A 13,339-nucleotide genomic window follows, 5' to 3' on the forward strand; every position below is an offset into this window, starting at 1 on the left:
GGCCTGGTGAAATAACAAACGGTTATTTTCATTCGGTAGCCGAAGCAATAAGCATCGTTTATCCGCCGGCAAGCTTGAGTGCGTTAATAATGAACCAGTTTACTTAGTCGCTGCATTTAACAGTCGTCATTCTGCCCAGGTATATGAGTCGCATGCTTCATGTAGAGTAAGACGTTTTGTAGAACTTCCACGCGGTTAATAGGCGTTGGTAATACATGTATGAAATCTTTTGGTAATATGGTTGCTGTTAGAGGAAGGTATTGATGAAAAGTATGTAAGTTATTTTTCTGCCTAAACGGTCTGCATTTTTAAATCAATTATTAGATCGATTTTTTTATTGCTTTGAATGACGAGACGAGCTTACCGTTCGCCTGATGGTAAGCGATACGACCGCCCATAAACAGTAGAAACGCCAACACCTTGAATTATAAAGTATTGTTTGGTATTCCACTGCGCTCGCCATCCTGAGACATGAGATGTTAAGTCTCATCATGTCCAGCAGTTACACTGGCTACAATGGCTTTCTAACCGGAACACAACACTGACTACATACTGTTGCTTGGCGGTAGAAATAAACATTGCGGTGGTACCTACCTAGACGGACTCTACCAGTAAATTACATGAAATGAATGAAATGAAATCACTTAGTGTTCTAGAGTTAGAATAGACTTATATTTTCTGTAGATATTGTAGATTTTTAATCGCTCAGACATTTCATAAATTTGCAAATCGTAAAATTTGCTAACAGCACTTATTTATGCAATTCGCTAGACGGTTACTAGGTGCTTCGCGAATGATTGATGGGCCGCTTGTTGCCAAGCGAACTGGACTGAATCATATGGATACTTATTTATATAGATACGGATGGGTCTATTAGCATGCAGTATATGTGCAGATGTTGAAGATAGTAATTGAATGATGGTTGTACTTGTGTAATGTGCATTTAATAGGTTTTTTTACTTTGTATATAAATTGATGCGAATTTAATGATCGTGTATTAGTGTTGTTTGGACGTACGTGGAGACGTTTACAGTGACATTGTAAACCGCTCTGTAATGTCTATAATTGACGTTATGTTATTAATGGACTTTTTTCTTTAGCGACTGTAAGGCATTATAATTCTAATGGCATGTCAGTGTGATTTGTTTTGGTAGTTGACGTAGATTTTGCAAGTTAATCTGCTTAGCCTATGGTTGATCGAGCTAGGTTGCCAAAAAGTAGTTTAAGCGTAATTGTTATTGCTGTTTTGAGTTCAGATTAACCTTTAAAACTCTTATTAGTCGCATATTAGCGTTCTTTATGCGATACATTCATTGACACTATAATATAGTTTCTAAACTATCCAAATACACTTACTGAATATATATTCTATGGCGTGCGTATCTTACAATTGTAAAGAATAAACCAGCTGTAGTCAGTTAAACGTTTTTACCCTAGTTAAATGAATTCGAAATTTAAAACACTGTCACAATAACTCTCCAGATTAATAGAAATGGCAGCATGAATTTATTAATTGAATTGCAAATCAACTTTACACAGAGTTGCAAGTCTATCAGCCTTTTATTGGAATTAGGTCGAAGAGTGTTCCACGGAATTGTCATCTCATTTTACTTTTCTCGTCGAATAGCTCTACATATTGTTTTATAGTGGACTAGCGATATTCTTCATTGAATTTAGCCGGCTTATGCGTTAATAACCTATCAGTCAGTTAGTGCTCAGGACTAAGTATATTATTAAGTGGATATTTCACTATAACGCACGAAGTTTCGCCTTCGTATAAGGTACTGGTAATATCAATCAACTTATCAGTTAATTTCTCTATGTTAGAATGAAAGGTTTATCGCAGGTAAAATTTTGAGCGCAAACGAAAAAAAAAAAAAAGTATACAAAGACTATAATATAAAGATCGGAAAAGGTACCCCTCGTTCTGGTGGTGACTACAGTACGGTCTAAGTAGTACAGTTATGCTATATTATGCTATGTTAAGCTAACAAATCAAAACTTTGTCAAAGTTGAATGCGCTGCGTAGTATGAAATATGTCGTGTTTTCACACTCCCTTAAGATAACCTTAGCACTTGTAATTTCTCACTTAACGATCGCTCATACAACAAGATATAAGTGGTCAATGAGTTATCAAAACTAATTTATTGTATTGCGGAAGCGATGTAATGAAGTGTTGAGACGACAATATTCAATATTTGTACTGACAACGTAACCTTCCGTTATGGTGCAAAAGCGTCATAATTCGTGTGCAAAGAGAAATATTTGTCCGTGCTTTCTTACTCTTGGGGCACTTTAAAGATATGTCGATGAATTGATTTTTTGTTATTGTATTTAACGTGGTACCTACCTATTAGTCTCTAGTCTCTACATTATATTTAAGTTTACTTTCGTCAATAATCAGTTTACATTTAATTATATATAGGCGGTCTGAGTGCCAGTCTTATCTATCAGTCTATTTTCGGGTAATGAGACGATGTGGGCGATATTGGAGATCCAAATATATTATCTATAAATGAGTAATTCATTGATAATTTATGTCATTTAATTATATCTATCGTTTTTATCAGCAACCTTACCCAGTTTACTGGTACTATGTCATCCAGTAAAGTTAAAATTAAATGAATCGTTTCATTTAGTGGGATCGGACACTGATTGGCGTTTAATTAAAAAAACATTGCTTACTAATCTATGTATTAAAATATGTATCTTAGATCGTTCACCTCCAACACAATTTCTGACAGATGACAAACCGTCTCTAGATTTTAAAAAGCCGGAGACTTGGATTCAAGCTTTCATTGCTTTTTTATATTTCACGAATGGTTGGGAACTACTGTTTCAAATAAACCATAATGAAGCAACAGTTTTATTAGTGCGTTTCGTGCGTTACATTTCAAAGTGTTTATCCTTTTTACTCCCCTCCCAATTTTATTTCTTGAAGTTCTTCAATAGCAGCTCACATTTTTTTTGGGATAAACGTTCCTGAACGACAATAATCACCAGGTGACGGATACGTTTGGTGGCCTTGAATAAACTGACCTTGACACGGCCCCGGGTAGTCGAGCACAAGATGCTTGGCGGGGCGGCGACATGCGCGGCGGCGCAGCCTGCACAGCGACACATAGGTCTTGCCGTCGCTGCCGCACACGGCGCCGACTCGCCGGCAAGCCGCTGCGCACACGCAGCGCGCCCGCCCGCCGCGCACCACGCACCTCCGCCCGGCGCCGCATGACACGCCCGCGCATGACTCTGCCAAATTAGTATGAATCAGTGATGGATCAAGGTAATAATTTCTACGAGGATTAATTAAGGAATATATTTTTTTAGGTACGTAAAGCAGTAACGTGTAAGGTTTTAAAGAAATTGGTGTCCGTTCTATCCCTCTTTTCATCTGCTAGTGTAATATCGCCTAAAATTTCTTTTAAAGTTTTATGATCGGTGCATCGGTATAAGGAATATTAAAAAAAAAAAATTACTCTTAAAAAATATTTATTAAACAGTAATTACTTAGATGCTGTAGATTAAATTTTATTTTGAGTCATAATAAACTTAAATGAATTTGGTCAATTATAATCCTAATAAACGAATATTTAAGCTTTTCGTGAAATACTTTCTCGATTGCATTTGTAATTAATATGTAAGGATTTATATCGGATGTTTTTAAAACAAGATTGATTTGATGTTCATTTTATACAACGAGATAAGCTTAGTGAGATGAAACCTAAAAATACAATGAAAAAACAATTTTAAAAATAACTTTATGTATTTGGATTGGTGACGCCTGTGGGACGCGGAGTGGGAGTCTAAAATGTGATATTCCGCTAATAGCAACAATAAATCAGTAAATGTCGTCAAACGTTTATTTGTAGTTCCATCATTCGTGTCAGAAATAAATAAATAGTGTTATTTACCATAAAATTCAACGACCTCAGAAAAAGATTTTTTCCTACCAAAAATATATGGTTTTTTGCAGTATTTTCGTTCTGATGTTTTAGGAAATACACACGAAATCAAAACATTGCCAATCTGTAACTATTTTTTGACCTTAGTGAATGTGGTACAATTATTTCATCACATAAAATATCCTTTCACCACTTATATGACACATAATTAAAAATTAACATTATTTATGAAGTTTATTTTTCTTTACTTACATAACTGGTAAGAGCAATGCCAGCCGTTTATCAATCAAAACTTAAATAAAATACTAGTTCCCATACGATGGTATAACAAATGCGCTTACGCAATTCTGCCAAAACATCATTCGGTTGAGAAATTATTTGTTTACGTCCGAAATTAAATTCTTGTCGCGCTGCCAGCGGCAGACCTATCGTACGATGCACTCGGTCCCAATACGAACAATTGTATATTTATCTGTTATACAGAACTGAATGTAATTGAGGTGCTATAATTGTTCAATATCAATGTAGAAGTTTCCGTGTTGTTGTATTATGTTTAGTATCATTCTAGAGCCGGCGATTCGTTCGTCGTTGATAAGTTAATTGCGCCTCGTCGGCTGTTACAAATTACTTGTTTGATTTATAATTAGTGCATTAGTTTCAGAACGTGTTGGTTACGTGAACAAACAATGATCACTATACGATAACATCTCTATATTATGTATTTTATTTGTGACGATTTTGATTCTATATTTATTATATTGTCAATACGTCAAACTATCTTCGAATTTTATATTTCATGGAATGTATCAATAAATCTATAAACTAGATATATCATAGATTTATAAATGAATTAAGTGATGTTGAGGAAAACATCGACGTAGTAGATATGCCTAATGATAGCTTAATGAAGTTCATACCTGCACACGCTGTACACGGCACACCTCCAGATAGTGCCTTGTAGAAGAAGATCTCGCCGCTGTCGAGGTCCCTGGGACTCCAAGCGGCTGGGGATCGCGATGCGCCCGCGCAGCACTCGGCGCGGCCGACACGCAGCGACGCCACCGAGCTGCACCGCCCGCCGCGGTCCATCCCCGTCCAGCAAATCCCGGCTGGGAACAGAAGCCATGTCCATATTTTTTACTTCTTACTAATATAATAAATGCGAAAGTTTATAAAAATGTTTGGGAGTTTGTTAAATGTAAACACAGATATATCTGAACGGATTTGGCTGAAATTTGGCACAGGGATAGATCATTCATCATATCCTGGAATAATACATAGGCAATTTTATCCCAGTAATTTGCTCCTATTACAAATAATTGTTTTTTTTTTTAAAATAGATGGCGCTGAGGTTTTAGAGACTTTAGTACTAAAAAAGGTTTTTCACACGGCGATGCGACGAGCAGTATCTAGTATATTATATAGTCGAAAGTTTGCTGCGATTTTACGGCTAACCATGTAACCGATTTCAATTACATTTCGTATGGTTAGTGTTTTAGTTTCAGACCCAGGGAAGGACATAGGCTACTTCTTATCTTGTGTAAATATATAGCGGAAATTCTATGCCGGATTTTTTATACGCGTGCGGAGGCGCGAGCAAAAGCTTGAATATTATAAAGCAATTGTTTATAAATGGGCAGGTTGACAGTGATGGCTAGAATAATAGGGTCATTAAAATTCTATGTAATAGTTGGAATGCAGAATATTTACGCTTGCACCCGATCGAAATCAAGCACATCACTGCATTAGTACTTCCGAAAGCTCGTAGAGTTATCGCGATAGATCAACTATGTTACACAATCCCTATCATAGTCATTTGTAGACTTTACTATACGATTTATAAAGTGAAATATGGAAAACACTAACTTGACAGTATCTCCAAATCCTTTTGGGGTAAAATTGCGTATTCCCTAAAATATTTACCAACCGCCAATGAAAGTGTTATAAGCGATTGAGACGTTTCGGATGTCAGCAAAGACAAACAAAAAGGCTGATATAAATATTTTGAAAAACATTTAGACAGGCATTAGTTAAGTGTGACCAAGCTTCCAATGAGCTTTCGACCGTAAAGATCCTGACTCTCGAAAGCACATTTATGTCAATTTTAACTATAATAAGACGTAGACTGTCTACATTGTAAAGTTTATAATAATAATATCAGCCTGTATTATATATTGTCCCACTGCTAGGCACTGGCCTTCTCTACTACTGAGAGGGATTAGGCCTTAGTCCACTCGGGCCTTATGCGGATTGGTAGACTTAACACACCCTCGAAATTCGTATACAGAATTTCTCAGGAATGCGGGTTTCCTCACGATGTTTTCCTTCACCTTTAAAGCAAGTGATAATTCACTAAGAATACACACATCATTTTAGAAAAGTGAGAGGAATGTGCCCTTGGGTTTTGAACCCGCGGACATTCGTCTCGGCAATCCATTCCACTCCTAACTACGCTATCGCTGTTTTGTATTGTAGAGTTCCTAGACGTAATTCGTAAACTAATGGAAACTTCGAAATATAAACAACAAATTTTACATTTAGAATCATAAAATATATGTGTATTTGTTAAATTACATATTTAAAAGAAACAGAAATACGTCTTACGCGACGGATTTCCCATAGACAAACTTTATTTTTTTCTTTGCGAAAAAACTCGTAATAGTTTAGCAAGAATCGTGTTTACAATGTTTACTAGATGCAATAAAACTGTTCTCCGCCGGGTTCCAGACTAAACAAACTGAAAACAGATGTAGCGCGGGAACTACGATGTGGGGATCACATGTTGCCTCACCGACGGTAAGGTCTGCCGGTCACGACTTAGTGTTGCCAATCTTTCATCCATGAATGGCGTGTTTTAATGGAATATTTTGTTCTTTTAATATTTTTAATGATAGGTAATACGGAATACTTTAGAATTGGAAATATTTTCCTATTCGTTATAATTTGATTTAACTGCCTCGATAAGTTTGTATTTTGCTATTGGCTTAAGATGGCGTAAGATACCCTAAAAAGGCAACTAATTTAATAGCTTCCATCACTTCGAATAATATCGGGTAAAGATGATCTTCGTCTCCATTTTTGGCTAAATAATGTTTATTGTAGAATTTCCTGACAAATAACCAATATGGTTCGAATATACACCAACATTAAAGATCAAATTTCATTACATATTTCTTGCTAAAATGAGCAAGGAACATTATCATATAATACAGTATATCGATCTCTCAACAACACTTACTCAGCAACTTTGAAACACAAAGTATTTTGCGTAAGCTGCATGTGGGAGTGAGTTAAGTGGTAACTGGTAACATTGCATCAGTGCGGTATGGTGGCATGCCTGGCGCGGCGTGCGCGTGACTCACGCGCCGGTACCGCACTAGACGTCCGCCAGACGCTATTTTTCAATGCTCGGCCGGTCGGCACCGACCCGGCAACGACCCACGACATGCAGGGCTGAGGGATCACGATTTTGGTCAGCTTGAATTGGCGGGAATTTTTGTAAATGGAATGTTGTAGATTTAACTTTGGAACACATGTGTATCTTAAGGTCTATGGGTATGGTAGTTACATTCAACATTTTGTAATAATCTGTCAATGCTTAACTTTAAAAAAAAATACTTTTAGCTGCAAAATAAATCACCACGACTATAAGACAGACTTGTTCGAGTGAACATTGATGAATTGCTATAAACTGGCTGATTTGTAAATTTTCAGACAATTACGTAACCGCTTGTTTGGTCGCAAATAATCCGTGTTATTAATACATACATTATTTACCTTGTACTGTAACCAATGATCCGGTGGCAAAGATGTAAATGCGTTTGAATATGATTCTGATGTGGAAGGCGGTATTGTGCGGCCGTTGACTCGGCTGGACATAGAGGTATGTTCCTTAGGGTTACCCCACAATGACTTGCCAATAACTGCGCGATTGTTATTGATTTGTCGTGTGTTGATTATTGATACAGACGTACCAGATTGAACACTTTATAGCGTGTCTATTTAGACTACTTGAAATTAATTATGTACGTGATAAACAGTATTGAATATGATCAATACATGTATATTTCGCATGATAATGTGTAGGCAGTTCTTGATAGATTTATTAAATTTTAAACTAAGTGGAAGCTAGATTAACGCATTTACGCTAGTATGCCCAATAAGAATAATATAGAGTTGTAACTAATGTCCACGAGTTAATTGTCTGGCCTTCACAGAATCACAACACAATCACACCTTGACAAACTAAGTACCTATATGAAAAATCTTAAGAATTTAAAATGTACATACGGAAAATCTAATAAGAATCTGTTACCTTTGGTGTTGGTGACCAGTTTAGGTTGTTGCATATATATGTCTATTCACATAATATAATACAATTTAAATAGCAAGTCGTCAGCTTGTCTACCATTGTAGACAAAATACAACTGTAAAGACAAGAGATGTAAAGATATGATTTGTCTAACTGATTTATACTACTTTTCGCAATGACAATTAACAACAGTTGCAAATATTACCAACACTGTATTAAAATGTGAGTCGACGATCATTGACGGCCGATTAATTCATTTGACATTGCGAATATAAAAGGCAGACGTTGGCGCGGTGCGGGGAGCCGCGATGTGAACGGCACTTTACATCTTTATAAATAATTATCGGACGCCGGTTCCGTCAGCATCGGCGCCACATTTTGGAGACCGAGTCAGATCCGGCTCGATGCGTACGCGCACTTCGAGAACATAGCATTCGATGGCAATGTAGGGACGCGGTTATGTCACATAATGTTTTACTATAGGTCCACTATTGTTTGTTCAGATTGTGCCACAATTTTTTTTTTTATATTTTTGTAGGTAAATGTTTAAATAAAATTCAATGCCTTAGAAGTATTTACAAAGTCTTGTATTACGTTTATTTAGTAGTTATGTTTGTACTTACAGTGCATATAAATGAACTTTTCGAAAGCAGGAAAATTATTTATTTTCTTATATAATTATGAGGATAATATGAAGTAAATGTACAGTGAAGATTTTCCCGGATTTAACATGCCGCTTAGTTTACTAAAGAAATTACAATATTCCTCTGATTTATCTCGGAGGAATGTTTACAAAAAGTGTTGTCAAATTTAAAAACTTTAGCACTATTTGTGTTTATGCGAGTTCGGATTAAACGAACAGATATTCAACGAAGCATCTCAGGTTTGTAAGATGTAGTTTTTTGTCGATTTTTTGCTGGCCTTGGACGGCCTTTGCGACGTCACGGACAAGAACATTTGTGGCGGTTGGCCACTGAATGACGCGACGAGTGATGACAATAATATAAATTGTAAGCTCAAGGAAATATTAACTGAAAATATGTTTATTAAAATAGCACTGAATAGATAATTCAGTTGTTGCAGTTGTTTTGGATACAATGATATGTGTTTCGCTATTCGGTAATAACTAAGCTAATAATTTATTCTGTAGCAATTTCTATAATAATATAATACAAATATTAAAAAAATGTAGAAGTTAAATACGTTATGTTATAAGTATGTGTTCTATACAAACTGACGTTGTCGTGTGTGGCTTGTACTTGCTGAAATTGCCATGTAATTATATTAATGTACGTTAATATAATTGAGTACACGAACCGATCAAATGTAAATTAAATTGCTTATAATGTTTCTTCTTCGATTACATTTTTTTTCTCTATATTCTCGATATACTAATAGGCTTGAGAAAATTACGTGCTGCCTTACTTTTGCCCGCGGCGTTTCCCGTCTATACCTCAAGTCATTATTTTGCCTTGCAATTTTCATTTAAATACACGAATGAAACGTTTTTTAACCATTTTAATACCGAGATATTTGGAAATAATTTGTCATTCACTTCCAAATATAATCATTCAACGAGATACTATGCACCTCTAGAGATACCGTTAATGGTCGTGTAAAACTAGTTTTAATAAATCCCAAAACGAGCGTATAGTATTCGCGCAAAAGCGAATTTAAAAGTCACATGCTAATATTAAGTCAGTTCCGTTTGTTGCCATAAGCGTTCGCACAACCCGACACCCAGAGGTTTTTAACCTCAATAGGCATTCTAATTGTAGAAATAGCCTCGTTATAATTTGATTGTGTATATATGATATTGTAGGTACTATTAGCGGACATACTCTAATGCGAAAACAAACAAGCCAAGTGCGGCTACGCTTCAAATAGATCAGCTGGATTTGCGACAATAACAAATATTTGCGAGACTTGAATGGCCCGAGAATAGCCGTCTAAAACTGATCAGCTAATTATACTCAGTCTATTTTAATATATATTAAATCACTCGCTAGCGATTCGATCTCGTCCGAATAATAACTACGGATGATTTGTGAATGTTGGTATTATTGTTAGCTGCGCAAGAGTTTTCCAAAGATAAACATTGCATCGCAGGTGAAAAAACGATCAGTTGTTTCTTTGAAAATGTTCAGATTAATTTTCATTCATCAAAAGAATAACAGGAAATTCCCATCTGCATGAATAAGTTTCTGCAGACTGCAGATTAATAAACATATTTCTGGGTGTTAGCTTTATTATTAGCACAGACGAAATGGTCTCCTATCCGTTTATTTAGATGTTCTATAAATTATCTAGATACATTCGAAGAATGCAGTGTATATTTTGTTTATCTCGCGGAACATTACTTATGGCCATATTCTAGAATTCAGTAACTGTTCCTTAGAATTTTTTAACTAAATGTGTTGTGAATACACAAAAGTTTAGCACTTTCTGTCCTGAATAAGGGCAAAAGACTTAACAACTTAATAATTTCAAAAAACGATTTGATGCAATGATTACCTTTTTTACTCGTTAAACACTCTTAACTATAAAAATGTAAAGTTTACAATGTCAAAGCTCATAAAATGGCACATCTATCAGACTGGAGTAATAAAAGCTCGCATAAACGGAGGGATGGCTTCGTAATGAAATGCATAGGTATTGTAAAGTCTGTCTCGCCTAAATTTAAGGTCCCTAATTTAAAATTGTGATTGTCTGGCCTCCAGTCGACCTAGTTATCGTTTCTGGGACAATGAAGGGCAAAAGCAGGTGTCTGGGTTGAACTTACATTTTGCATAATATTTTAAGCCTCTGTCTAGTCATTTGATTAAGATTTTAATTTAGCATTCGAAATTAACGTTTATAGCTCTGCGGGGCGGTGCCGTTGATAGACATTTTGTCGCGTGGTAATAACGCGCCGCCTATCATATCGTTAGACGTCATTTGAATAACAAGGACTAAGGTATAAAATTTATTTTATATTACTACAGTCTACATTATGAGACTGTGGTGTTAATATTCAATGCTTTTCAAAGTCGTAATATAATAATAATATGCGCCCTGTATTACAGACTGTCTCATTGCTGAGCACGGGCCTCCTCTATTACTGAGAGGGATTAGGCTTTAAGTCCACCACGCCGGTTTAGTGCGGATTGGTAGACTTCACACACCCTCAAAATTCCTATAGAGAACTACTCAGTAATGCAGTTTCTCACGATGTTTTTCTTCACCGTTAAAGCGAGCGATAATTCACAAAGAATACACACAAAGTCGTAAATACCGCGTAATTTAATTTACCCAATAGACGTTGCTTTAGCTGGTCAGGCGCAGTGGCGGGGAATACTATCATAGAAAGTGAATTTAAAAATAGAATTGAAATTACAAAAGTTCACTAGTTAATTAGCGAGAAATACCGACATGACACGTCCTGTCAGGTGATAAAACGAAACGATTGTTCAATAGGACAGAATTCTCGCAGTTTGCCAACTTTTCAAAAAATCCATATCATATTGAAATAAAAGTGTTGAGCTGTTTCTATGGTTGGCCAAAATTTTAAATAATTTTGTTTTCAAATACATCGTGACAACCTTGTTATGACTTTTAATGGTCAGATTTTAGATTGGCTTATGGTTATTTATGAAAGTTTTTATTGTTAATCGGACTAGAGTGAGTTTTTGATAGTACCCAAAAACTCATTCTTTCGGTAGTCTCTCTCACTCTCCGGTTTTTAGCGGTAGAGGGCCACTTGGCGGGTTTTAAGACCTTATGTACGGTCGTCGTTATCCAGTCGGATTTAAAATATATCCTATCGCCAGCAAAAACCTATAAGGGACATCTCTCAAATAATTCCATTTACGTAGAAATATGTACTAGTGGCACTACACTCTGAATAATAGTATTTTAGTGTAAAGAACAATTTTGTATTTGTTTGGCTGTCTCGGTGGCGTAGATGTACGCATGCACGATACGACCACTGCTCTGAGATTCTGGGTTCGAATCCCAGGTTGATTGAAGTGGTATTTGGGGTTTTCTGCCTACTATCAGCCCAGAATCTGGAATTTAAACCCGATATATAGGGGCACTCACAATCATATCGTAGGACGAAAAACACTTGGCGAAAAGTGGGTGCCCTAGTTGCACTTCTGTCTACCCCTTCGGGGATAAATGCGTGATATGTATGTGTGTATGTTTGTTTACGTAATGAAATGATTTATTTGAACCCGTAAAATGTTATATATTATTCAGATTCTGTTAATATTAACTCTACCACGAGTTCGGAAAGTAGTTTTCACCAGAAAAGAACGGGCAAGAAACTCTGGTGTTGCTCTTTTCAAAATCAGTTTAAGGTATAGACTAGACGTAAGGTACATGATGAAGAGAAGAAAAAAATACAATTGTTCTTTTTTTATGGTTGTTTAGAGCAGTTCGTTTAAAGAGTATAAACTGAATCCATTTCAAAGTTATATAAACTCCATTGCCACATTAAAAATGATCTAGTATACGCTACGTATAAAAAATAATGGTCCATATTTCAGCATGAGTGCGTGAGTCCCACTTGTAGACCTAAAAGACAGGATAAGAGAGCGAATCGACGTTCCTTTTCGCGCAGTATTTTCAATTCTTTGAAACAATGGCGATTGCTTCGTCGATGCACTGCCAACTGCATCACAGCCGCACATTCACAATAGTGATGCGTTACTTACGTTTTCGATAATATCGATATTATTTTTGGCAATGATTTGTGAGTGTAGTCACGATTTTTCGCGTAGTATGTGCCTATGCAAATAAAAGCGGACAGGATGTATTTTGATGAATTAGTCACGAATAGTATTATGATGTAAATTTACCGATTCAAGAGGTGGGAAATTTTAAACATAATTCCTTTAAAGTATGACAAAAACCTTAACTTTCCTGTCTTAAATAAATCTTTCTTTTTATATTGTATTCAATCTACTCTATTTTTTGTATGCAGATAATAATAAAAATCTTGAAAAAGACACAGGAAACAAATTTCAGGAAATGATGTGACTAAACAAAATATTTTTTCTTTGCGATATAAGTCGCTGAAATCGATTCTCTAGATAAAGTTTTATAAGATTTCCTTGTTGAAGTCGCAGCGCAGTGCTGCGG

General features: G+C 36.0%; 1 protein-coding gene across 1 annotated transcript in view; it reads right to left on the minus strand.

The window, feature by feature from the left end:
* The window catches only part of LOC115443243 (follistatin), a 31,320-nt gene that overhangs the window by 11,100 nt on the left and 6,881 nt on the right, over window positions 1–13,339 (minus strand). The window contains exons 2-3 of the mRNA XM_030168569.2: window positions 4,821–5,012; window positions 3,041–3,250 (exon numbers count right to left, since the gene is read on the minus strand). Of these exons, the coding sequence (XP_030024429.2) occupies window positions 3,041–3,250; window positions 4,821–5,012 (402 nt within the window). The remainder of the gene's footprint in view (window positions 1–3,040; window positions 3,251–4,820; window positions 5,013–13,339) is intronic.

This window comes from Manduca sexta, chromosome 16 (genome assembly GCF_014839805.1).
Source record: "Manduca sexta isolate Smith_Timp_Sample1 chromosome 16, JHU_Msex_v1.0, whole genome shotgun sequence".
Taxonomy (NCBI): domain Eukaryota; kingdom Metazoa; phylum Arthropoda; class Insecta; order Lepidoptera; family Sphingidae; genus Manduca; species Manduca sexta.